This window comes from Heteronotia binoei, chromosome 1 (assembly GCF_032191835.1).
Source record: "Heteronotia binoei isolate CCM8104 ecotype False Entrance Well chromosome 1, APGP_CSIRO_Hbin_v1, whole genome shotgun sequence".
In the NCBI taxonomy this organism is placed as follows: Eukaryota; Metazoa; Chordata; class Lepidosauria; order Squamata; family Gekkonidae; genus Heteronotia; species Heteronotia binoei.
In genome coordinates this window covers 97,837,581-97,865,313 of record NC_083223.1, presented here as the reverse complement: position 1 = coordinate 97,865,313, position 27,733 = coordinate 97,837,581, and the positions used below count along the sequence as shown (strand labels likewise).

At 43.9% G+C, this 27,733-nt stretch overlaps 1 protein-coding gene across 5 annotated transcripts in view; it reads right to left on the bottom strand.

Annotated features, from left to right (window-relative positions):
• Nucleotides 1-1,467: 1,467 nt before the first annotated feature.
• The window catches only part of MTRES1 (mitochondrial transcription rescue factor 1), a 53,874-nt gene continuing 27,608 nt past the window's right edge, over nt 1,468-27,733 (bottom strand). For 4 of the 5 annotated variants that reach the window (XM_060237739.1, XM_060237747.1, XM_060237731.1 and 1 more), the window contains exons 2-4: nt 10,830-11,264; nt 5,588-5,660; nt 1,468-1,717 (exon numbers count right to left, since the gene is read on the bottom strand). In XM_060237739.1, the coding sequence (XP_060093722.1) occupies nt 1,541-1,717; nt 5,588-5,660; nt 10,830-11,257 (678 nt within the window). In that variant the 5' untranslated portion in view covers nt 11,258-11,264 and the 3' untranslated portion in view covers nt 1,468-1,540. Of the gene's footprint in view, nt 1,718-5,587; nt 5,661-10,829; nt 11,265-13,581; nt 13,731-27,733 lie in introns of those variants that run through there. The other variant, XM_060237722.1, reaches the window with a different exon arrangement.

The window sequence follows — 27,733 nt, the reverse complement described above, 5'->3', positions numbered from 1 at the left end:
ACATATTCTATATGTCTCGGAATCACTAACCACACTGAAATTCAATGACAGATGTCATAGGGATAATCAGCAGATAAATGTGTGGAAAGCATTTACTAAATCTTAACTGTAATTTGACTCTGGCTCACAGTTTCCTGATATTTTTAGATGATGACCCTGTATTAAACTCAGGATTCTAATAGTAAAATAGTAACAGTTAAAATAAATCTCTTATTGTGTCTATCATTATCAGAAACGTTTTTTTTTTAAATGAGCAGCTTTCTAGCCATAAAATCACAAATCTTTGATGGAGGATCCATTTGTATTTGAAACAGTTTAGCTAGGTTTTATTAAATTAGTATTAATACAGAGATTTCATTAGTACAAGGCAACATGTCATCTGAAGTCACGGTTTTATTGATGAAAGTTCCTATTACTACAAACCAAAGTTCATATTTTCATGATGACAAACAACACTTACCTTTAAAACTGGGATTTATTTTGTTTCCCTAAGCTTAAGCGTTATTTGTCCTTTTCATGCTAACTGGTTGCCAAGCTTACACTTCTTATGGAAGCACAGAGGACTCTACAGAGGTTTTCTTAAGCTGCATGTTGAAATTAGTGCATGACAGATAACAAGTTGTCAACGTATGACTGCAGTGGTTTTGGATTTAGCAGGACAAAAGCAATGCACTCCGATACAGAGCTTTGTGCGTATTCCAATAAGCACAAACATTTCTGTGCATATGAGCAGCTGTACTTCTATGGAGATCATTACTCCATGCGTGTAAGGATGTGTAAGCAAAACTGCTTTTTTTGTTGCTGAATAGGGTAAATTCACACACGAGTTTCATGTTCCTAGTGGAACACACATATACAGGGTTCTAAACCAAGGTGCATGTCTTCAAAATTTTTAATACAGGGTGCCACTAAGCTAAATTTTGTCTTGCGCTTTGGAGTTTCTGAAGCAAATAATTTGCCTGTGGCAGTATGTTTTCTCCCTTCTTTCTCAATTTTACCATACAAGCAAAGGAACAGCAGTGGCCACAGACTCAGTTCCATTTCACCTTAATATCTCACAACGTGTACAAGGAAATTCAGTGGAGAAACCAGCACTATAAATCAAAGACGTACAAATGGAAAAATGTAATGTCAAGCCACCTCGTACTTTCTCTTTTTAGGGACCAGCCTTCTGAAGCAACTAACTACAAGATAGCACACAAAAAACAGGGGTAAGAAAGGTCAGATTTTTCCCTATGAAAATTAAGATTAGCTTTTGTTATTTAAATAATATCAAAGACTGCTTCTAAAATTAACTTACCCTTCTGTTTCATATATTTTCTCATTTTGGGACAGCCACCTAAGAACAGTGCTTTGCCACCTTGGCATGACACAAAAACAACATGAAGTGAGATATACAGTAAAGAAGATTGCATACCATCACAGACCCATTTTTTTTAAAGTTAAAAAAAACGCACACAATCTTGCTTAACCAAATTTCATCATATATTATAAAACAAATATGGTTGTTCATAAAGTTCTTCTTCATGCAAATCTTAGTTCATTTAAATACATCCTGCTTGGGCACCTTTAAGTTTCGCCAGCGCCTCAATATCACTTTGTATTTTTCATTGTCATTCTTTTCTGAGGCTTTTCTTAAGACAACTCTCATAACTACTGCAGTTTCTGTTTCCTTGTCCTCTCCAATTATGAGGTCTAGTGTGTCACCAACTTTTACCTAATGAAAGAGAGGGGGGGAAATGAAACAATCAGCTATATTTCTCATAAGACATAACTTCTGGTTCCCAGTCCTCCTCCCCTGTTATTGTTGTACTTTGGAACAGAAGCTCTCAGTACAGCTGCATAACATCTGCCATGACTGGAATGCTGCAACCACAGCTCTTACCATGGAAGCATACACAGACGTGGTGGGCATGTCTTGTTGAAAGTTCATCTAGCAAGGGCAGCCAGTGAAATATCTGAATTAGACTCGTAAACTTAGTGACCCAAAATTCTGCGGAACCTTCAAGGTAACAAGCACTTTTATTCTGGCCACAGGATTTTGTAGGCCTAGAGCTCACTTTGTCAAATAGCTCTAGTTTGCCAAAGTGTTTATTATAATAAAAGTGTTACCTTGCGTCTGCACAGTGCTGGATATTGTGCTATTACCATGTTACAGAAACCTTTGCAACTGAATTTACTTGTCCATATAGGAAACCAAGGTAGATTGTGAAGACTTCTAGGACAATTTCAATAAATTAAGTAAGAAACAATATGGCAAATGACATTCAATGTAGGTAAGTGTAAGGTGATGCAAACTAGAACAAAAATTCTTAACTTTAAATATATGCTGACAGAGCCCGAACTGACTAAGACTGAAACAGATCTTGGAGTTGTAGCACACAGCTTGATGAAAATGTTGACCAAGTCTGCAGCAGCAGGGGGAAAGGCAAACACCGTGCTGGGGATATTAGGAAAGTAATTGAAAATAAAAAGGCAATACTGTAATATTCCTGAAGACCTGTATAGATATATGATGCAACCTCATTTGACCACACCATCAGGGCTTCCTTTGTAGAAAAAGCCCAGCAGGAGCTTATTTGCATATTAGGCCACACCCTGACGTTAGCATGGCTTGGTCCTGCGAGCCCAGCCAGTGAGCTGCAGGCTTGGTACACTTCTACTTCGATTAGCATAAACTCTACTGTAGCTATTTGTAGGACTGCAGCCCAGTCATTACTGTAATTATTGAATCTTGCCCAACTCCTTAATAACAGAACAACAGAACATCAGCAAGTTTACTTCTCTAGGTTAATAACTGATCATCAAAGTAGGAAGCAGGCATGCAATATACCAAGGATAGGTGTTTCACCTCACACACAGGGGAAACACACATTTGAAATAAAACAGCTTGCAATTCTATGCACAGTTTCCAGGGAATAAAACCCAAACACAAGTGAGACTTATTTCTGAGCAAGCACACTAGGGGGCTACATAAAGGTTTATGACCTTTCAACACAAGAACCAGTCCTGCTGCAAAAGGTTCAACACCCTGGACTCATTTCGACTACTCACATGGCTAGGCAAAGACTAGGTACCCTTGCGCACCTCTCTCCCTCATACCTGTTCCAGAGGCGGCAGGCGCAGCTAAGAGCAAGATGAGGCACTCCCCTCAGGCCTTCCCTAATGCCTGACCCAGGCAAAGAGGAAAGGGGAGGGGACCGTCCAGGAGAAGAACCCTATCCTCGTTTCTCCTCATTGGGCCCTTAGAACTTACTCCTTTTGGTCACGTCGAAGACTTTGCCATTGACCCCCTGCTTCATACAGAGCAGGGAAGAAGTCTGGCTTGCTGCACACCCCTCCCCTTTCACTCAGTTTGCCCCAGTGCCTATGGAGCTGACAGGCTGCCAATACCACAAGCGCCACCAGCGTCATGATCAATAGCATGCCACTTCCCCAGAGCCAGCCTTCCCCTCCTCCTCACTCAGTCCTTAGCTTCCCATCCCCATTGTCCACCATCACTGCCCAGTCAGCACCTGCTTGAAGTCCGCCCCAGTGAGCCAGGCTTCAGGAGGCCGCTGTCACAGTGCGGCTCGGCCCCGTGAGCCCAGCTGGTGAGCTGGGCTCCAGGACGCTACCACCACAGCACAGCTCAGCCTGCTATGTGTTGCTGGCCTGGGAGCACATGGCTGCCTTCTTCTGCTGGAGCCCTGGCCATCCCAGGCAGAGCTGAACGCTCGTGGGCTCCAGCACAAAAAAAGCCCTGCACACCACACTGTGTACAGTACTGGTCACCAAATCTTGAAAAGCATACTGCAGAGCTGGAAAAAGTACAGAAGAGGGCAACCAAAATGATTAAAGGACTGGAGCACTTTCTCTATGAGGAAAGGGTAAAAGAGTCTTGGGCCTTACAGTTTAGAAAAGAAACAACTAAGGGAGGCAGCATAAAAGGGGTGATAAAATTATTCATAGGATGTGGCTTCAGAGATATTTTTCTCCCTGTCCCAAAATACTAGAACTCAATGGACCCGGTGAAGCTGATGGACAATACATTCAGAACAGAAGAAAGGATAGTTTTAAAGGGCTAGATAGGGGTATCAAGTGTGCAGTCCGAGGGCCAAATCAGGCCCCCAGTGGGTTTCTATCAGGCCCAGGAGCAACTCACTATCATTTGCTTTCTTCTGCATCACAGCTTACTTTGCCAGGCTTGCTCAATCTATGTTCTCTATTGCTTACCAGCACATGAAGCAACATGTACAAAAGCTTGCAATGCCCAGCCATTTAATGTTTTCCCCTGGGCCTTAGTCTCAAAGCATTGACCATGGGATTTCTGTAATGAATGTCAATCAATCAAAAGTAGGTTTGCAAGTATGGCACAGGAGTGGTAATTTTTGTTTATTTTATGTTCTTCTATTTTCTTTAACTTCTTATTAGGCTCTCTTATCTCTATTTCTGGCTTCCTGTATTTCTACTGTATTTCTATGGTGCTTAATGATTGCAATGAGTCTCTGTTTTATATCTTATCTAATTCCTTTCCATAGGTCTGTTAACTGTATAGCAGTATTAGATCATTCTCTTTTTTTGTGAGACTATTTAACTTAATTTATTGATATTTGCTTTGTTACTTACATAATATCCATCTGCACATTTCCAAAATTTGACTTATTCAGTTTGTTGTAAACCTTTGAAATTTCAATAAACTTTTAAATTTTTTAAAAGGTTTGCAACTTACAGACACACACCTGAACAACACTTTAAAAGTATACTCAAGCACAGACACTGTCTCCAGATTTTGATGCAATAATTCACAGAAAGAGGTGTCAGTTATCAGAAACTGTTAAATAAAATACTTTAAGAATGCTAATCTTTTAAGCGTATTTTAAGTTTTTTAAAAAAATCTTTAATTTTGTTTGTCTGTGTCCTTTATAAAGTTTTTATCTCTGCTACCTGGCATTGCATTTTATAACATACATGGCCTGGCCCAACAAGGTCTCATTTATGTCAGATCTGGCCCTCATAACAATTAAGTTTGACACCCCTGAGTTAGACAGTATCACAGGCCAAGATGAATAAAGGGAACTTTCATAATACAGTCAAGTTTTGAATAACAGTGTTTGAAGGCAACATCAGAAGGCCTCAGCCTCTATGTCTTTCTGCTGGCCCTCAGGGGAACCAGTTGGTCACTGTGTGGAAGAGAATGCTGGATTACATGGACCACATGTCTGATCCAGCAAGGCTCTTATGTTCTTATGAAAATCCAGTTGTAAATAACTGATGCAGCACAGTGATATCCAAAGATGTGTGGGTGCAATTTTATATCTTGATCGTGTTTCAAGACTATTGTTGTTTGCTACAAAACACAAATGCAGCTACCAACTGGAATTTGTTATGCTTGACTAAGTTATCTTGCATGACAAAAGCTGTAGGGGGCCAGTAAAATCTGTCATCCTGAAAATTATGCTTCTTATGCAATGTTATTATTCTCTTGATGTAAGTAGTATGTATTTATTTGGGCACAAATCTTTGCAATTTCAAGAAAGTGAGATCATCCCAAAGATTTAAGATGCAAAATAATTTAAGATGCAAAATATATTTCTCAAGAACCTACCGCTCTGCTTTTCTTCCACAGCTTCTCTCCATTTAGTCTTAGTTCACCATTGTAGAATGCATCTTCCACTTTGCTTTGGGGGAAAAATAATTCTTTTCATATATACATATATGCCTTACATAATATTACTATTCCTATCTATATAAGCAAGAAGACAGGCAGCTAGTAAAACATCCCACCATCTAAACATATGCATATGAAACATGTATCTAGGTTGGTATTCCTGGCATACTAAGATCCTACTGCTGTTCTGTGATCTAATATCCATTGGTGTTGTACATGAACAACTACAATAATAGTTTCACACAGGAGGCGCATTTCTTAAGCAAAGTAAGGCTTCAGTCCTCTGCACTTACTTTAGATTTAGTCCTGCTGACTTACTTCTGAGTACCACGTTAACCTCTACACCCCAGGATCCAGCTGTTATACTTACTACAGTATTTAATTAAACAGTTCGCTTTACCAAATAAATAAATGGAACACAAACATGTTCTTAAGACTAATCATAAAATTAATTTCACAATTATGGTTAAAAATTAAACAATTTTATAGCAGGTTTTCATATATAATTCTACAGATAAATAAAAAATAAAATCCTGACAATTTCAGTTTATGACTATTTCAGTATTCTTTGCAAGCATAACAGCAGGATAGCACTAAAACTATGAACCCTGATCCAGCTGTCCCTTGAACACATGAAAGTTCCCATGCGCACAAGGACTCTCCCATTCACTTTAATGAAAGGGGAAAACTCACTATGCACACAAAGTACTACAGGAACTTAATGGAGACACATGCTCATGTAAGAAATCACTGTATTTATCAGACTGCCTGCAAAGTTTAGCCTGAAGTTACAGCAGCTGAAAGCTGAGCACCGTGAAATTCTTCACTGAGTTCTGCAATGCAGAGTTTGTTTTTAAAAATATCTTCTATCTAATGCAAATAAGCCTGTTTATATTTTGTTTTTTTACTAATGCGGGTATATCATTCTTTTCCCTGGGCCAAGAGCCAAAAATTGACATATTGGTGTCAGGTAAGGTGGCAAAACTTCGTTTTTCTGAAAGTTATATATCTATATATTATCTTTTGATGAGATAGGTAGCTTACCACATTTGTATAAGGTTTAATGCATTTGGTACATTCCTGTCAACTGCCAAACTGGTCACGCCTACCTATGAACTTACTTGTACTTTGCAGTTAAACCTCACTACTCAGAAGGTTATTTCAGTGATGATGAACATAGGCCCGGTGCTAGGGATCCCTGCGCCCCTAGGCCGGACTGCGATCATCTGCCCCCCTCTGTTATTTTAGCGTGCACAAAACGCGCGCACCGGTGACATCACAATGATGTCACTGTCACCCCCCTCAACTTTGCCGAGGACTTCCGAGCCTCAGGAGACCCCAGCAAAGTCTGGAAGGGCAGCGGGCTCTGCCCCCCCTCCAGTGGGGGAGGGCCCCCAGTGCCGAATCTCAGGCAGGGGAAAGAGCTGGCTCAGGGCCTCCTCTTCACTCTCGGACTGCCTTTCCTGCAGGGAAGGCAGCCCAAGAGTGAAGCTGAGCTGCCTCTTTCCTCCACCCAAGTCTCGAGCGGGGGAAAGAGCTGGTACAGGGGCTTGTCCTCACTCTCGGGCTGTCTTCCTTGCAGGAGAGGCAGCCCAGAAGCGAAGCCGAACTGCCTCTTTCCTCTGCCCAAGTTTTGGGAGGGGGAAAGAGGCAGAGCTGCTGGCATGTGGGGAGAGGGCACCTTGCAGCACCATGAAGGCCATGCGGCGCCCGAGGCGACCGCCTACATGGCCTACTCCCATGCACCGGGCCTGGATGAACAATAAAATGGCTTGGAAATATACTAGACTAGCAATAAGGCCCATGGGAGCGGCAGAGGGGGCGCTACTGGAGGGGGGGCGCCAAATTGGGTATGGAGTCCATTCTATTCTATGGGTCCATAAAATAGAATGGGTCCAGAAGGGGGCATCATTTTTTAATTTCCCAAACCACGCCCCCCAAACAGCATTTAGCATATGCATGAGCTTGTGACATGATCTGGGTTTTTCACCTGGCAAGGTTGCATGATGGTATACCACAGAGTATGCACCTCAAGGCAGTCATCTTCTGTAGGGGGATTTATGACATCAGCTTTCTATCTTCTCTCCCTCTCTGCAGCCACTACCTAGGAAAAGTACACTCTTTCTCCAGCGTGGAGCAAAGCAGGAAAGAAGCAACCTCAGAGGGTATAATGACACACTCTGCAAAGCAGCCATTTTCCCCAAAGGAAGCACTGTAGTAATGGAATGTAAACAAAAAATCCGTAATAATTACAAAGAATCTTGCTATTGTCCCAGGTAAATCTGATTCCCAGTGCCTGGGGTGCTCAGTTCTGAGGAGCTGTTTGAAATATCCAATAGGTTGTGCCAAGGAAAATAACAGGAGCTCCTCCCTAGACTGAAGTTGGGAACAGAAGCGAAGTAGTGATGCTTATCTAGCATCAATTTCCTCAATTCTTTCCAGTAGCAGCTCCAAAAAGTAGGTGGGTAAGGTGCTGGTTGGACTGAAGCACTCGTATGCATTCTACTTCATTCAGTCTCATCTTCATGCTCCAGGCTTTACTGTAGAATTACAGCCTGATGAAGGGTCGAAATGGATTTTTACCTGGGACATCCATTGCTGTGATTTTTGCTGCATGTTTAAATCCAAGTTTTGTAGTTCAGCATTGTATACGCATGTACTGCATGCTTTAACAACAACAATAACAGCAAGGTTCTTTGTAATTATTAGTGGATTTTTGTTTACACTTCATTACTAGTGCTTTTTCAGTATTTACATACTATTTAACACTGTGTAGCCATTTATTTGTTATACATTTTCTCCAGAGGAGCTGATCTCTGCCATCTGGAGAGCAGTTGTAATTCTGAGCGATTCCTGAGCCCTTACCTGGAGATTGGCAACATTGGTTCCCCAAGAGGAAATGGAAGAGTGTGGAGTCTATGGCATTGTAGTTGTCTGAGGTCCCACCACTCCTCAAACTCTACCTTCTCCAGGCTCCACCCTTCAAATCTCCAGGAATTTCCCAACCTGGAGTTAGCAAACCTATCTCCTCAGCCAACCATCAGCCTAACTTTATCTGTCCCTCTGACTTCAGCTATCCATTTCCTCCAGTTTGGCGTAGTGGTTAAGTGTGCGGACTCTTATCTGGGAAAACCAGGTTTGATTCCCCACTCCTTCATACGTACCTGCTGATGTGATCCTGGATCAGCCACAAGTTTTCTCAGAAGTGTTCTGCTCAAGAGCAGTTCTGGGAGAGCTCTCTCAGCCTCACCTACCTCACAGGGTGTCTGTTGTGGGGATGGGAATGGAAAGGAGATTGTAAGTTGCTCTGAGACTCCTTTGGGTAGTGAAGGGTGGAGTATAAATCCAATCTCTTCTTCCCTCCTCCCTGCAGTCTCTACCTAGGAAAAGGACAGTCTTTCTCCACAGTGAGAGCCAAAGTATCTGACATCATTTTCCTCTCCCCTTTTTGATCTGCACAACAACCCTGTGAGGTAAGTTAGGCTGGAAGTCTGTGACTAGTCTGAAATCACCCAGTAAGCTTCCACAGCAAGAACCTGGGTCTGGCAGACCCTGCTCTGAAGCACTAACTCCTATGCCACACTGGCTGTCATAGGGGGGCTGCTGCTGAACAGGTCTAGGGTAACCAACCTCCAGGTGGGACCTGAAGATCTCCTGGGATCATAACTGAACTCCAGACAACAGATCTCTCTCCCCCTGGAGAAAATAACTGCTTTGGAGGATGGTCTCTATGACATACTATTCAGCTGAGGCCTCTCCCTTTACTGAGAGAAGCAAGCTTGGTTGCCTAGCAACAGCCACTGCCTAGAAGCTTCCCCAGTGGCCCAATCCTCATCTGTCCTGGCGTGAGGCTGAGGGGAGGAGCGAGTGACAGGAAAGAAGCAGCTGCCATGGCCTTGTCTGGCTTTAATTTCTGATTGTATGAATGTATGCCTACTTTTGTATGCTGTTCATTATATGACACAATACAATATACTTAATTTTGTATAAACTATTCAAGAGTGTGTGTCTTGCACAATATTTTTTATATTTTTGTACAGAAAGTGGGTAGGCAACAGCAGGTAGAAGAAAGCAGTGCACTCAACCAATGGAACACAACGGAACTTGGGTGGTGGCTGATAAGCCTATGGCTGATGGAATGTGAACCACAGCCGATGGGAGAGCTGGAAAATGCTAATATGCTTGGAAATATATATATATATGATGTTAGCAGTTGTGAAATAATGATGTCAGATTTTAAAATAAAACATATGCATACTGAACAGATGTGGAACACATAAAATTTACAGGTGATTCTTTTCAGGACCAAAAAATTATCTATTATCCAGTTACATTGGATAATAATTATCAAAATAACATAAAACATGGATCTGTTCTCATGAACCTAACTGAGGCACAGCAAAAATAATTTCTTCATGCTGTGGATCGTTAAGGGAAAAGAATAAACTACACTTATCTAATATACTTTAAGGGACTATCCGGATTAGATCAAGTGCCATATGCCATTAACCTTATTAAAATGTATCAGACTTTTTCTTATGGTAATGTATAGTCATGTATAGTCATTATTAGTATTATTTATGTAAAGGTAATGTATAGTCATTATTAGTATTATTTATTTGCAGCGGAATTTATTAGTTTTCCAACAGAACTACAAAATTTGAAATTGGTCACTTGGTTAATGAGTTACGGCTCAAATTAGGAAAGGTAGGAAAAACCTGCTTAGGCCATCTTGATGACATTATAAAAAGTGTAAGCTACCAATCAGAATGGGTTATCACATCAAAATATAACAAACAGGCATACGCCTTTCAGAAAAACATAAAGGAGTTTTGCACCTTACCTGACACCAACATCCAGCCAGGCCCACAGATTATTTAACCAATCAGTCAAGTTTGGTAGGGATTTTTTCTTTAAATCATTAAATCAAGTTAAATTCTATAATTTCAGATTCTAATTAATTCTATAAATTCAGAATGCTGCCTAAAATGACAATCATAATTGTTATGGAATCCAAAACAAGCAGAATAAAATATGCACAATCTATATATCAATTTCCCAAGTGTGGCCTCATCTGCAGATACCCATTACCCCAAACAGATTTTTCTGCAAACTTGGTTGACACCCCCCCCACCCCGTTTGCAGAAAAATTTGAAATCTTTTAAAAGTTTATACTTACTTTCTTGCAATATCTAGACCAGCTTTCATGATTACATCAAATCTAAATGACGTTACTACTTTCTCAAGATCTTTGTAGTCCTTCACTTTAGTGGGATCATCTTCAAACTCATCCTCTGAATCACTTCTCTCATCTTCATCCTCATCCTCCTCTTGTTCAGTTTGTTTCATATTCTTCTGAGAACTTTTGTCACTTTTGAATCGTACAGAAATTCTTGGTGTACATATGAATAATGGTATAAAAAACGCATGGCGTTTAATGGGAGAAACAAATAAATGTTTTGGGATGATTGCTGTAACTGGTTGATAGCTTGCAGAGTAGATACATCTCTTCCATGGTGCACATAATTTATAAGGTGAACGATCCAAGAGCCCAAGCCAAGCCTTTAGATTTCTAAAAGTGCAAAGGGGCAGCCTGCAACCCGTCATAATGCACCTGTAACAAAAGATAATATACTGTGTTAGGCTCAACAGTGAACAGTAATTTTCTCAGTTAACTAAAAGTAGCATCACTGTGCAGCTGACAACACTACTAGAAGTAAGATCTCCTCACGTACACAGATGAATTTAAGACTGTCAAAAAAATAATGCCAAGGGATGTGTTACCATCAACATTACAGCTATCAACCACAGAGCACCATCCACAGGATGCAAGCAGTTTTCAAAATTAATGAGATTTGAAAGCACTTATCTTTTACTGAATTATGCTCAACGGTATGACTTCTGCACTGACTCCTATGATTGGTTTTCATCTGAAAATGGTTAGTGCACAAGTCTCATCCACACAAATTGCTCGCAGACATGTCATGGCTGTCCAGAGGTCAGCCAATGCAGCCCATTCTCAACACTGATGTTTCTCTTTCACAGGCCAGTGTTTATAGACAGCCTAAAAACCCCATAACAGCTTCTTATCAACACCAGTGGGCCACCTAACAGATGTACAAACCCGGGGGTCAGACTCCACAGCAGACTAAGCTTCCAGCTTGGTTCCCACATACAATCAGACAAGGTTTGGATATATACCCCACCCTTCATTCTGAGTCTCAGAGCGGCTTACAATCTCCTTCCCTTCTCTCTCCACAACAAACACCCTGTTAAGTAGGTGGGGCTGAGAGAGCTCTGAGAGAACTGCTCTTGAGCAGAACAGCTCTGAGAACTGTGACTGGCCCAAGGTCACCCAGCTGACTACACATGGAGGAGTGGGGAATCTTAACTACTATAAACTGGCTAATAACCTAATAACATCAGCTATACCCCTTTAGATTAATCTACTCGCTCATCTTTCAGCGTGATATATACCATTACCTGTCAACACAGCCATTCTGCTCTCTACACAGGCCAAACAGAATAAATAGACTCAAATCTCACATTAAGCATCACAATATTCCAAAGCCAGTGGGAAAACATTCCTATTGCCAGACCACTCTACTGCTGTGCTGACCTGACAGTCACTACCCAGCAAAAAAATAACTTCAAAAGGAGAATCCAGGTAAAATTGCTGAATTGATAACCAAGAGGTTTCATACTAGCCCTTCCCCCAACAAAAGAATCTGGGATTTTTCTTTCACTTACAGGTGTTGACTATCTTAACAAATAATGGACTTGCCACTCACTATAGGTGTTGTGTAGCATAACTAGTGAATGGGCTCTTTATTTATCTTGATTAGATTATCAATTCTACAGTTATATTTCATCCTGTATTTTCATAGCCCTTGCTGTTTGTTTTTATTTATACCTTATAATTAAATTGCTGCATACTCGTGGCATATGAAGCAGGTACTAACTCACAAAAACTCATGCTGGAATAAATTTGTAGGTACCACACAGAGATGCCAGTCTCCTGGTGACCCCCCAGACCTGGTGACCCCCCCAGAATTACACATTATCTCCAGACTACAGAAATGCGATCCCCTGGAGAAAATGGGTGCTTTGAAGGGTGGACTCTATGGCATTGTACCCCACTGAGACCTCTGCCTCTCCAGGTTCCACCCCCAAATTTCCAGGAGATGGCAGCCCTTACTTCCTGCCTTCCCACCAGCGGTGACCAGGCAACCGTATTCTACCAGATGGCTCTTATGTTTCCTTCCTCCTAGTTCTACCCAAAACTAGATTATGCTGCAGTTTTGTGCCACCATAAATCGAGATTGGCATTGCAAGGGTTAAAGTGATGTGTTAGTGCGTTAAATGTTGTATTTTTCTATATTGCGCTGTTCGATTTTAATGGAGGCAGATGTAGATATACCTAATACTGGGGGTTTACTGTTCAATCCTATGCATGCAAAGTCCCACTGGATTCCTACAAATCTGAAACACGCCTATAAAGGACTATCTGAGACAGCTCCACGAAGCCCAGCATTATTTATTCCTAGTATGTAGGCCCGTACGAATCCATGGGGAAGGGGCTGTCATTAAGCTGAATATAATATACTCACGAGTAAATGCGCCTAGATTAGAATAACAGGCAAACTCGTGTAATTTGTTAACATAGGAGACTATAAACTGCTACACGCTAAGCAACCCCAGGTACGCAGAAGTCTCTAAGATGAAACGTGGTTTGGATCCGTTGGCCGGGTAAACGCTGCAGAACGTGCAGGGGGTGAGCGATCCCCTCCCCCGTCGCAGCTCTACCGGCGCCAGAAGTGGCAGGCCCTCCTCGCGACCCCAGCCTCTTTCCTCAGGCAGCGAAAGCGTTTCGGTGAGCACCTGGTCCCTGCTCGCGCCTTGCGCCCACCCTGCACAGCGCACCACGCTACCTTCCTCGGCTCGGCGCTCCCAACCCCGGCCTTGCTCTGCACCCTGATCCGGGCCTGTCCTTTCCACCTTCCTCGTAGCCTAGTGGCAAGGAGTAGTGGAGGCGGAGCCGCGTTCCTCTGCCGAAACCAGCCCCCTCTGCTGGGGAAAAGCGACCTGGAGGACTCTGTAGCATAGTCTTGAACAGCTTCTCTGATGCCTGAATTGCAGAGGCACACTTACTTGAGCAATTCCTCAGTTAAGGGGGGACCAATACAAGCACAAACAGATCCGGATGGTAGGCAATCCTAAACATTCTAAGAGCCGGTAAGCTGCAGTGATTTAAGTACTGGATCAAGCCGACAACTGTGTTGTGCAGAGAAAAGTTAGCCTTGAAGACTGACACAAGCTGCAAAGCCTGAGCTTCCTTTTAATTCCTTCCTTTCCCCCGTCTCTGTGTTGTGCAAACTGCAAAGCCTGAGCTCCATTTCCCTTCCTTTCTCCCCCCCATCTCTGTGTTATGCAGATAAAAGCTAGGCTTGAAGACTGGCACAGGCTGCAAAGCTGCCTCTGTGTTGTGCAGAGAGGAGCTGGGCTGCCTCTCCTTCCTTCTCCCCCTCCCTCCCAGTGTTTGAGAAAAAAACTGGAGTTTGCTGGCATTTTAGACCCATGAAATGTTCTTCAAGGTATGAGCTTTCATGTGCCTTGCGTTATGTTCTTTTGGGGAGATTTCCCCGGGAGGCCTAGGCAGCAATGAAGGGGGGGGGGATATTTTTTTCAGCCAGGAGGGGCAGGGAATGGGCATTCCAGTAGCTTTTTTTTTTTTTAACCAAACAACCCCTTGGCAAAATTGTTGCTGGCTGCAGCCATCTGATGGAAAGGCTTTTGTCCCTCTTTCTTTCTTTCTTTCTTTCTTTCTTTCTTTCTTTCTTTCTTTCTTTCTTTCTTTCTTTCTTTCTTTCTTTCTTTCTTTCTTTCTTTCTTTCTTTCCCTGCAAGTGATGCTCTGTCTGTGTTCTTGGTGCTGGGGAGCGGGGAAAAGCAACAGTGGGAGGGCTTCCAGTGTCCTGGCCCCACTGGTGGCATTCTGGTGCTTTTGGGGCATTGTGTGAGAGAATTTCGGACTGGATAGTCCACTGGCCTGATCCAACATGGCTTCTCTTATGTTCTTTCTTTCCATGTCTTTCTTTTCCTTTCCTTCCATTTCATTCTTTCCCTTTCTCTCTCTCTCTTTCTTTCTTTCTTTCTTTCTTTCTTTCTTTCTTTCTTTCTTTCTTTCTTTCTTTCTTTCTTTCTTTCTTTCCTTCCTTCCTTCCATTTTTACTGGATGAAACTTTTCTGTTCATCATACTGTTGTTGCAGACATAGGAGCTCTGCCAATGAAAAGTTGGCACCCCCAGTTGTAGCCAGCTAACTTTTCTATGAGATTTCTGTGTGAATGAGTAAGAGTGAGAGATGTGGGGCAGAAAGAGATTATTGCTGCTGTATATCTCAACAGCACTGGAAGTGATGGTACAATGAACTTGGCACCATTTTACTGGTCCTGCTTTTAACAGCTGTCTGACACCAAAATTAAACTTCTCCTGTAGATATTAAAAAGGTTGAAGGAAGTTCACTGGCTAAATATCTGCACAACAGGTTGCTTTTAAAGACAGGGGAAATACAGCCAGTAAAAAGCTGCAAGCCCCTCATAAATATCCTTTTTGGGATAACTGCAGAAAAGCTTGTGTGAACTTCATATAACTTGAAATTAATTCATTAATTGCAGCACAATTCTCTGCTACCTTTCACAGCAATTTCCCACTGTTTCAGCCAAGGAAAAGTATAAAAAATAGCTGTCAAAAGATTTTCTTGAAACCAAGCAAGCTTGCTTGTAACTTGAGGCAGGGTTCCAGTAGTAGCAGCTGAAGGAAGGGCCTACTAAATGCATCAGGGTGGCATTGAGCTGCCAGGGCCCACTGTCTAAATACGTCAGGGTGGCATTGAGCTGCCAGGGCCCAGTGTGGGTGGTACACAGTGCTACCATTCCTGATGGCAATGGCAACAGCACTCCCAACTGCATACACTGGCCAGTGCTGTTGAGGAAGGGGTGTGTAGGTGGTGCAGGCAATTGAACATGAGCAGTAGGAGTGCTTGCAAGCTGGAGAAGAACACACAAACAGATAGGTGCATGCAGGTGAGAGGGTGGAAAGAGAGGCCTCTGGGAATGTATGAAAAAGTTGCAGACCGCCCACTTTCCACCCCCATTTTGGCTCAGCATGAGTTTCAGAGAGATTTTTCTGAAAATGAAGTTACTTCAGAAGAAGAGGCAGGTTTGGAAGTGATATCACAGGAAGAGGTGGAGTTTTGGTTCAGTGTGCCCCGGAAGTGACATCACTTGGCCCTTGACCTGGAAGTGACACCACAGGAAATGACATGATTCCTGTCTCCCAGCTCCACCCCCAAAGTCTCCTGGCCCCACCCCCGAATTTTAGTGGGCCATGAAGGAAAAGTGTAAAAATAACTGGGCCACGGAGGGAAAAAGTTTGAGAAACCCTGGTCTACAAAACTATAGTCTTCCCCTGAGAAATAACTATAACTCCAATGAGGTAGTGCAAGAATAGAGACAGCCATTATAGTGGTCAGTATTAACCTACTTATATAGAAAGCCTAGGTGAATATCCCCATTCTACAAAGAAAATGTGCTGGGTGAACTTGGTCTGAACACACGCTTTCAGCTTAATCCACCTCATGGGCTTATTGTTATTCCTCATCTAAATAATTTATATTGCTTTCCTACTGAGAAAGACTGGATCATGAAGGCATGGATACAGTGAAAAGGAGGAGGCAAACTCAGTTGCGCCCTAGAGATCCCTGGTATAATGAGCCAACAAAACTCTCTCTCTCATGAAGCAAAAAGCTCATACCTTGAATAAAACTTTGTTAAAAGTGTTTTCTTTGTATATGATTGAGGGAACTAGGCAAAGGAAGCTCTGGCTCTTTTCCTCTCTCCCCAGGGAACAAGGAGGGGGAAGAGCCTCAGCCAATAGAAGGAAGAGAAGCTTGGCTCAGTAGCTTTGCTTTGCAATTGAGAGCCTGGCAAAGTAAGATCTCTCTCTCTTCCTGCGCAAGGGAAGAGCCTCAGCCAGTGGAGAAAATAGAGGCTTTGCTATGTAGCTCCTGTGTGATTGAGCAAGCTTGGCAAAGCAAGCTGTGACACAGAAGGAAGCAAGAGAGAGGGAGAAAGAAGCAGACTTGCTTGTAGGCCTGATAGGAGCCCTTTGGGGGCCTGATTTGGCTCCCAGGCTGCAGGTTTGACACCCCTGCCTAACAGGGTTGGTGTGAGGAAAAAGTAGAAAGAACCAAATCATCTATGCCATCCTGGTCTTAGACCATTTGATATATAGCCTATGAGTATGCAGGGTCACAGCTTCTCTGTTTCATGCACAAACCAGTTATGACAAAGCAACTGAAAGCCAGGTCAGCAAAATAACAAAATAACTCAGTGTAGATTATGTCCTAAAGCATGCATACTTGGCAGTTAGCAGTAGTTTGTATTCAAGTCTGTAGACTGATTGTCACATGCATCTATACTGTACACCACTGTTACTGCGTCCCCACAAACACCTGAACATTATATTCAAATTAATATGGAGAATTAGCTTGCATGTTTGTGTATGGTGCAGATACCCAGCATCTTTTACCTAGAGAGGTGGTTGTGAGTCGCAAGTTTTTCCATAGGAAAAGGATGGCAGAGACCTGACTTAAATGGAATAGAGCAGGGGTGGCCAACGGTAGCTCTCCAGATGTTTGTTGCCTACAACTCCCATCAGCCCCAGCCATTGGCCATGCTGGCTGGGGCTGATGGGAGTTGTAGGCAACAAACATCTGGAGAGCTACCGTTGGCCATCCCTTGGATAGAGTTTATTGGGGGAGTTGATATAATAATGTCTGGGGGGGAAATCAAATACTACCAATATTAAATCAAAACACAAACACATTCCTTATACTAATTTACATAGCAGCAACAACCAAACACTCAGCAGAGCTATTCCAAACTGGAGCAGAAATTACTATTTGAGCTGTAGTTTGGAAAGTAAAGGGGAAAATAGATGGCGTGGGAGAGCAAAGATTACCTGCCCTATTCTGTGAAGAAATCAGATGGAAAGACAGTAAGTGTGTGTTGGAAATCTGTTGCAGTTCCAGTGGTATCAAGGATCAAACTCCAATTACTGATTCTAAAGCCAAGCCAGTTATTTTATTTTTGGCCCATAGCATAAAAATGGGTCCTTTTTAAGAAACAAAAGATTATGACAGAGGATAAAGGAATACTTGAGAGGTAAGCAACTAATCAGGAGAAAACTATAGAACTGACTAAACAGCACCAGGGAAGAGTAACAGGAAGGGAAGTTTTTGATTGAATTATAATTCAGGATTACGAAACTGAATACATGAAGCTGAGCCATATATTCTGTAGGGGCTTTGGGGAGAATGGGAAGATTTGAATAGGAGGCTCCAGGCTGTCACAAGGCACTTAGCATTTGAATTGTGCGTGTTAATGGCCTGTAACTGCATATCATGTGGGCGTGGAGCAGGCGTCCCTGGGGATGTATGTGTGGGGGGAGGTATTTGTGAACTGCCTGTATTGTGTAGGGGGTAAGAAAAGATGATCCTGGAGATCCCTTCCAACTCCATGATTCTGTGTAAAAGACAATACAAAAAGAAGGATCTTTATCTTCTAGCCTGGCATGGCTTAATTGCTGCATTTCTTTTGGCACTCCCTGAATTCTTCCAGAAAGTCTTCCTTGAAAGACTTTGCTGTGGTCATCCCAAGATCCTCTGCTGTGTTCACAGCCACAAGGTTCTCTGTGAGACACAAAATGTGGCAGTTGCTCTCCCATGTTCTTTGTGTGCCTTATAGGACTTGCTCACAATGTTACAAGCTAGGAGGGAAGGGTGCAGATGAAAGAGAGGGGCTGGCAATGCAACCACATCTCTCACCCACTTAATGACACAACAGTGATGACTCTGGGCCAAATATATGAACTGCCTCCATTAAAAAGTACTGTTTCTGAGCAATTTAAAATGTGATTTGCTATATTTTTATTTACAACAAAAATGGCATTAAGGTTAAGTATATGTAAAATAAAGTACCTAAGACAAAGGTCAGGCACACATCTGGATGCTCACACAACCATGGTGGAAATAACTTTCTCCTGATCTCTATCCCAGGCTAGCAATTGGTGGAATGTGTCTAAACTTTGAGGTTTACACTTACCTATTACAGCAGCTGAAAATATAGTTCTAGTGCCAGCTTATACTGCATCATAATATATAGGGGGGATGCAGATGTGCCCTAGACAGTGTTCCCTCGCAGCTGAGTTAGTGTGAGCTAGCTCACAGTTTTTTAGCCTCCAGCTCACACATTTTTGTCTTAAAAAGGTAAAGGTAAAGGTAGTTCCTTGTGCAAGCACCAGTCGTTTCCGACTTTGGGGTGATGTCGCATCACAACATTTTTATGGCAGACTTTTTACGAGGTGGTTTGCCATTGCCTTCCCCAGTCATCTACACTTTCCCCCCAGCAAGCTGGGTACTCATTTTACCATCCTCGGAAGGATGGAAGGCTGAGTCAACCTTGAGCCGGCTATATGAACCCAGCTTCCGCCAGGATCGAACTCAGGTTGTGAGCAGAGCTTGGACTGCAGTACTGCTGTTTACCACTCCGCGCCATGGGGCTCTTTGTCTTCATTCAGGAAAAATGTCCCCAAGAGCCAACTAATTTATGCAGTAGCTCATAACTTTAATGCCAGTAGCTCACAAAGTATAATTTTTGCTCACAAGACACAGCTTAGAGGGAGTATTGGCCCTAAACTCACCTCCAAGTGGTTGCTGGCAGGCCTGGTCCCTATGAGTCCTCCCTCAAAGGCCAGAAGAGTTTTGGAAAGAGCCCTGCCCCTTCCCCATGCTTTTTGCTGGCAGAAACTGTGATTTGAAGGCTGGCAATATTGCTGTGATTACTTAGCAATGGCCATTGAGGGCATTTGTCTCTTAAAGCTCTAAGTGCTGCTTCTATTATTTTGGATGTCTGGGGTTGTTTGTTTGTTTTAACCATGTGTTTTTGGTTTAAAATTTTCAGATTTTTCTGCAAATCTGGGGCTTTTTAAAATTTGCAAAAAGATCTGTCTTGGCTGTTCATGGCTCCAGTCTCCAGATTTAAGTATGCATGGCCATGTTGAGAATTAAATATATTAATGATGATATCAGCCTCCAAGTTTTTTAGAAAATTTGAACAGGACTTTGTACAATTGGCTGCAGAGCAGTCATCTGACTTCCTGAACTATAAAGTGAGAAGCTTGCATAAACCAAGTGCCCTGCTTATTAAAACTGTTCACATTAAATTAAATCAGGAGGGATAATTTTCCCACAGTGACTCGCAAATGATTTTTATGACCTACTTCATTATCTGGCAGTGAAGATTCAGAAGATTTTTAATATTAGTTGTTACTGACAAATGCCTTTCAGTATGTACCAATTTTTCCATGTTTTTATAGCTAGCTAGTGCTGTATTGTGTGTCTTCCTATTCAGAAAATTTCCAGATCCTATTACAAAGATCAAAAATGTAACTCAAAATGGATATACTTCAGAATTTCCATTTTTGAAATACAAACATTGATCCCTGATTGTTTTGGGGAGGGTTATTAAATTCATATTGTTAAAAAGTTGAAGCAATTGGAAAATCTACAGTAATCTGTTACAAAGGCATTTCCTAAATGGTTAACTGTAACCCGTTTTATATTCATTTAATTATCATCACATCCCCTCAAAAATCCGGTAATTGACATTTTGTAATGATTCTGAGAACTGTAAAATCTGCACATCTGAATGTCCTTGGACAATAAAAAATATACAGCTGAAGTACAGGTGTATAAGAGCCCCCTACTTCTCTATTGTTACCTAGAAACGCAGTAGAAATGAAGAAATGCATGGTTCAAGTAGGGCTGGCATGTGGGAGTTAGCCAGGTAGGTGGCTGCCTAGGTGCCATCTGGCCTACAGGGATACTGCTGGGTGTCCCCTCCCCCCACCCCGAAGCTCTCGGTGCAGACCTGGGAAGGTGAGAATGGTCAGATGGTGTGTCGGTGAGTGCTCTCCTCCAAGCCTGCCTTCCCTTGCAAGGGAAGGCAGGCACCCTGCCTGGCCACTCTTGCTGTGAAGGTGAAAGCGGATGAGTCGGACATCAGCATGTGCACACTTCCGAGCCCACCTTCCCTCACAAGCGAAGGTAGGCTCAGAGGAGTATAAACACCAATACCTTGCCCGGCTGCTTTCGCCTTCAAGGTGAGAGTAACCAGGTGGGGTGTCAGTGTGTGTGCTCCTCTGAGCCTGCCTTTGAGAGCATGCCCTGCCCTGCCTCTTTTGTCTTTGAAGCCCCCCGGCCCCACCCTTGCCTTCCTGGGTCTGCCCGGGGTGGGGGCAGCAGCAGGGCCTAGGGTGCCAGGAAGTCTGTAGCCAACCCTAGATTCAAGTTTTGTTTAAGTTATAGATAAGCCTGGAATGCTGATACAATCTTCTGTCTTGCCAGTCAGACCTAGCTGTGTGTTAACCCTTAAAGATGTTACTTCAGCGTACGTCTGGCTTTCTCAACTAAATCTGTGTCCCACAGAATCGTATGTAAGAGACACTTTTTCAGAACTACATTTCTGTGGATTCCTTGTTTGGGATTCATGACAGTGAAATATACTTGAAAATGATATAAACTGGGAGGGTGGATATGCTATTTAAGAAAATAAAACCCCAGATGGATTGGACCTTTCTGAGGTTGACTAGGTAGATGCCCAGAAGGCTCAAATGGAGAGAGACACAGAAACCATAGCCTCCCCATTGTCTCCAGCAACTGACATTCAGAAGTAATCTACTAGTACAGAGATTGGTTTGGAGTTTCTGGCTGCAGTGCATATGAAGCTGCTGGATTGTGCTTCAGATTTGACAGATCGCTCCCTGTACCTGTCACCCCACCTCCCGTGGCTATTCTCATGCTGCTCATCTTTGTTTCTTTTTCCTCATTTAGTATGACAGAAGGGTGCCTGCCTACCATTTCTGTTCATCTGCTGCCTGCTAGATTTTCTAACTGCATATGAACATGCTGGCCCAGCATTCATGTCAGTCTAGACAGTGAACAGCCCAGATTTCTGGCCACCCTTGATTTAACTAGCTAATGTTTCAAAGATAGACATTTCAGTACCACTGAAGTGTCATTTTTCTGGATCACGAGGCAAAAAGAACATCTAAATTGTTGTGAATGGTTTTTGTTTTAAACAAAATACCAACCACAGATGCATTCTGCAACCTATCCCATCTCCACAGAAGTTGGTACAAAGAGTGCATCAGTTAATGCAGCTGTTTTTGAATGTAGTCAGTGAAGCAAGCAAATATTAAATAATATCTAATGTGCCATTAAAGAACAGAGACCTTTAAAAGATCACAAGTAACAGCCTTGTTAATTTCTGTGAGCCAAAATCACATTAAATTCATCCACTTATTTATTTTTTTTTAATTTCAGTCTCTGAATTATTCAACCTTCTTGAGAAATGGTTTGCATATTCTTTATTTGCTTGGCTTACTTTTCCTACATTTAAGACAACTTTTTCCTCTCCATTTTCCAGCAGAATGTTTTATTAATCACTTTTTTCTTGTAATAGGCTAAAGTATTTCATAACTGCCACAGACAGTTGTTCCTGTGTGCTTTGCCTTTGATGTCTTGCCCTGGGGGCTTATCTTGCTAACATTAAGCAGGTGGTGAATGCAGAGGAAAAAAGGAAATAGCAATCAAATTAACTGCTAGTTATTTTTAATATCCTTATTAGCTATGACAGATACACATTCCATCAGCAAATGTTAATTAGTTTGAATTATTTGCTTACTTTTGTATTCTCCAGAGTTTTGCTTCTGATTAATTGCTTTATTACTTGGAGGAGGATGTTCCTATGCCAAATTAACAGTGCCTAATTTTGTAGATATATACTAGAGTAGACTAATGTGATTAGTTTCCAAGGGAAAAGAATAGGGGTGCTTCCCCCCCACACCATCTGTATGTTCAAGAACTGTTGTTTAGGTGTAATGTAATGCAAATATTCCTGTATAAAAGACCTACTGAACACAGTGGGACTTACTCTTAAGTATGTATAAGATCAGGCAGAGCATGTTAATATTTATATGAATTTTACTCTTAAGTTTATTGCTGTTTTGTTGTTGTCTTCATTTATCCCTTGTCTTTTTCTCCAATGAGGACCAAATGGTCTGGAGACCAATCCCTATGAGGACATGGGAATGTTCAGTTTGGAGAAGAGGAGGTTGAGGGGGGGACATGATTGCACTCTTGAAGTATTTGAAGGGCTGTCACTTAGAGGAGGGAAGGGAACCGTTCCTGTTAGCAGGAGACTAGAGGATTCACAATAATGGGTTTAAATTAGGGGTGGGAAGATACCAACTGGATATCAGGAAAACCATTTTTACAGTAAGAGTTGTTCAATAGTGGAATCAGCTGCTGAGAGAGGTGGTGAGCTCCCCCTCACTGGCAGACTTTAAGCAACAGCCAGACAAACACTTGTCAGGGATGCTCTAGGGGCTGATCCTGCATTGATTAGGGGGTTGGACTAAATGGCCTGAACTCTGTGGTACTATGATTCCATGACAAAGGTCACCCAGTAGATGTTGCTTACATAGACTTCCAGAAAGTTTTTTTTATAAAGTTCCTCATCGAAGGCTTCTAAGTAAACTCAGCAGTCATGGGATAAGAAGAGAAGTCCTCTTGTGGATCAAACACTGGTTAATTAACAGGAAACAGAGTGAATATAAATGGGAAATTTTCACAGTGGAAGGTGATAAGCAGTGGGGTACCAAAGGGCACTAGGTGTAGTGCTTTTTAACTTGTTCATTAATGCTTTGGAGTTGGGAGTAAGCAGTGAAGTGGCTAAGTTTGCAGTTCAGGGCAGTGAGGATCAGGGAGGACAGTGAGGTGCTCCAAAAGGATTTCTCAAGGCTGGGCAAGTGGGCATCAATGTGGCAAATGAGGTTTAACGTGGGCAAGTGCCAAGTAATACGCATTGGAGAAAAAAAATTCTAATTATAAATATACATTGATGGGGTCCAAACTGGCAGTAACTGACCAGGAGAGAGATCTTGAAGTCATAGTGGATAACTCACTGAACACTGTCGATTCCGTATGTGACTGCATTTTTTTTTTTTTAAAGGCAAATGCTATGCTGGGTATTATTAGGAAAGGGACTGAAAACAAATCAGGCAGTATCATAATGCCCCAGTATAAATCTATGGTGCAGCCTCATTTGGAATTCCGGTCACCACACCTCAAAAAAGATATTATAGAGTTGGGAAAAGTGCAGAAAAGGGCAATTAAAATAATTAAGAGGATGGAACACCTTCCCTATGAATAAAAGTTAAAGCGGTTATGGCTTTTTAGCTTGGAGAAACAATGTTTGAGGGATGACATGATAGAGGTTTACAAAATTATGCATGAGATAGAGAAGGTAGAAAGAAGTACTTTTCTTTCTTTCTTACAATACAAGAACTTGTGGACACTCAATGAAATTAATGAGCAATAGGCTTAGAACAGATCAAAGGAAGTACTTCTTCATTCAAAGAGTAATTAACACATGTATTCACTGCTGCAGGAGGGACTGGATAAACATATTGGGTAGAGGTCCATGAGCAGCTATTAGCCACAATGTACAGATGGAACACTTATGTCAGGGGCAGTGATGCTCTGTATTCTTGACGTTTGAGGGGCAGCAGCGGGAGGGCTCCTGGAATTCTGGCCCTGCTGGTGGACCTTGAAATAAAGTGAGTTCAGCCAGCTCTGAATCCTGAAGCCTGGAAGAACTAGCCAATCAGTATGCTAGGCATGTAACAACTTGTAACAAAGGATGCAAATGAAGGATTCTGGAATGAGCCATAGGAGTAACTGCAGCTTACTAAAGGGGGTGTGAAATGTAGATGTTCCAAAGCTCTGCTCCTGTGAGCTCCTACCCAAAATGAGGCCTGAGTCCAGGTATATAATGTGTATCTGGTCACCATTGTCTACATGTTGGTTCACTTTCTCCAAGTACTCCAGAAGGCTGGTGATGCAAGACTTCCCTTTGCATAAGCCGTGCTGATTTTCCCTCAGCAGGCTTTGTCCCTCTATGTGCCTAAAATTCTCTCTTTGATTACAATTTCTACTAATTCGCCTGGGACAGTTGTTAGGCTGACTGGCCTGTATGTCCTAGTTCCCCTCTAGATTTCTTATGTTTCTTTGTTCTTGAATTTGTATGCTTTATACCAGGAGTCCCCAACCCCCGGGCCGGTACCGGTCCATGGCCCATCAGTAACCGGGCCTCCAGCCTTGCTGTCCCCCCCCCCCCGTGGCGCCTCCTCCTCCCTCCGTTTTTACGATGTTAAGCTGGGGAAAGCGCCTTTCAGGCTCTTTAAAAGCTCACTCCCTTCCCTGGCAGCAGCTGCAAGCAACCACTGAACAAGCAGCATTACCCTTGCCTCTGGAGTGCCACTTGTTCAGCAGGTCACTAGCCACCGCAATTTACCCCACAGATCAGCTGATTGGTGGTGTGTATGTAAGCTTTTGAAGAGCCCAGAAGGCACTTTCCCCAGCTTAACATCGTACAAACTGAGGGAGGAGAAGGTGCCGTGGGGGGGGGGGGCGGCGAGGCTGTGCAGTGCATGGCGAAGGAGAGGCCAAATTCAGCTCCTCCACCATGCTGACCCTGGGGCAGCGGTGGGTGGGCAGGCCGATTTCTGGTGCCAAAAATGTTGGGGACCACTGCTTTATACCACAGACCAGGATATAAGGGTCGATAGTGAGCTTTGACTCACAGAAGATTATACCCTAGAAAATTGTGTTGGTCTTTAAGGCATAACTTGTCTTGAATTTTTACTTCTGCAGACTATCCACAGCTACCCACTAGCCACAGGCTCTAAAATCTGTGAGTTTTACTTCCACAGATGCCATAGTCCTTAAAGAACAATGCTCTCCCCATTCCCTTTCACATCCCAGCTTTAGTAGTGCCTGAGGTGGTAGGGCAAGAACATCCCATGTTGATATGGTGTATGGAAATACACAAAGCAAGCAATGTGTCATGCCTGCCCCTGCTGACTCGGAGCAGGCGCCTGCTTCAGACCCAGCCCCTGCTGTGCAGATGCCTTTACCAACATCGGACGTAAGTCCCGAAGGAGCAAGCCAGCAGCAGGGGCCACCTGGAACCGATCAGGCTACACCAAGCACTAGCTCATCCCCTCCTGAATCACCACCACCTGGAGACCGGCTACGCGAGAGGAGACGGCTGGAGTTCAGGAACAGGCGTAGAGAGGCACGCAGGCGTGCTAGGAGGGATCTGAGCCCAGAATACTAACAAGCTAATTAGCCAGCACAGTATATCTGGAATCCTGGCCTCAGTACAAACTGTGCTGGCAACAAATGATCACCCTCGGACGTGACCGCGCCCTGCACCCTCTTGCCTGCTGAGCAAACCTGTCTGTTCCCGACCCAGCTTGACTTTTGGACTGGACACTGGACCCTGCTTTGACTCTGCGACTTGGCTAAGTACTTTGGATATATTCGGCTTGCTTTCCCCGGTTATTGGCCCTTTGCATTCCTGACACCGTGCTTTGCTACTCCCTTCGGCTGGACTGATTTATGGTGAAGACCAATTAGGACTGTTAAGATAACGCTTGAGCTCCCTTTGCAAGCACTACAGACGGCAGCCCGCGTCTTGGCCGATTGCCAGGGCAACAGAAGCTGCCCGTCGCTGCCTGCAGGTCTGGGTCGTGACAGCTTGCCAGCACCCAAAACTCACCAGGCACACCCATGACTGACCCAGCGGCAGGAGGCGCGGACCCCCTGCCGGGGCTCCTAGACCAGGTGCAGCAGCTGACACAGGCTGTAATTACCCTCCAGCAACAGACTGCGTCCAATGCCATGGCCTTGGCTGCTGCCGCCGCTCCCCGCTCTCGCTGCCCGGTGAGCGTCCCTGAGAAATTTGCTGGAAGCCTGGAGGAGTTCCCTGCCTTCCTCGCCCAGTGTGAACTGTACATGGAGATAAGGCAGGGCGACTTCCCTACAGACAAGACCAAAGTCTGCTTTATCTTGAGCCTGCTTAAAGGGCCAGCGGCCAAATGGGCCACTCCTCTGCTACTCGAGCCCTCACCGCTGCTAGCAGACTATAACCGGTTCAAGGCACACTTCACGGCTGCCTATGCCAACCCTGTGCGTGCTGAGACGGCTAATCGCAAGATACGGGCTTTGCACCAAGGCCAAAACTCTGTGTCTCATTATACCACAGAGTTCCAGTTGTTGGCTCAAGACCTGGCCTGGAATGAAGCTGCCTTGGTGGACCAATATACTGAGGGTCTCTCTGATGCTGTCCTGGATGAACTAGCACGCAGTGACCGCCCAGCTGCCCTCCAAGACCTGATCCTGTTGTGCCTACGCATCGATGGGCGGCTGCAAGGTCGACGCCAGAGGCAGAAGAGGGGCGCTACTCCAACCAGAGTTCCCACGGCGGCTCCCGTTTCAGGCACCCCAGCTCTACCGCCGGCTGTAGAACCCATGCAGCTGGGCGTCGCCCGCCCTCGCCTGACACCCGAGGAAAAGAACCGACGGCGCACCCACAACCTGTGCCTGTATTGTGGTGGAGACGGGCATTTTGCAAGCTCCTGTCCGGCCAAACCGAAGCGCCCCACAAGCTCCGCTGCCTCGGTAAAAGGCCAGCCCCAGGTCTAGTTGGATCGCCTGACCTGGGGCACTTCTTGAGGTCCTCCAGCTCCGTCCACCCACCACCCACCCCGTTCCTGGTCCCGATTCGTCTGCAACTCCCTGACGACCGGTGGATCTTCGTCCATGCCATGTTGGACTCAGGGGCTGCCTGCTGCTACATGGACAACCACTTTGCCAAGGAGCATGGTGTCCCTGTCCGGGAAAAGAAGACTCCTACACTGGTCGAGGCAGTGGATGGCCGTCTGCTGCGCTCTGGACCCGTCTGCCACGAGACTCTACCACTCGTTTTATGGGTCCAGCAGCACCAAGGGAAACAGACCTTTGACTTGGCCCGCATGCCCCGTTTCCCTGTCATCCTAGGCCTGTCCTGGCTGCAGGCCCACAACCCCCGTGTGGACTGGGTGCAACACGAACT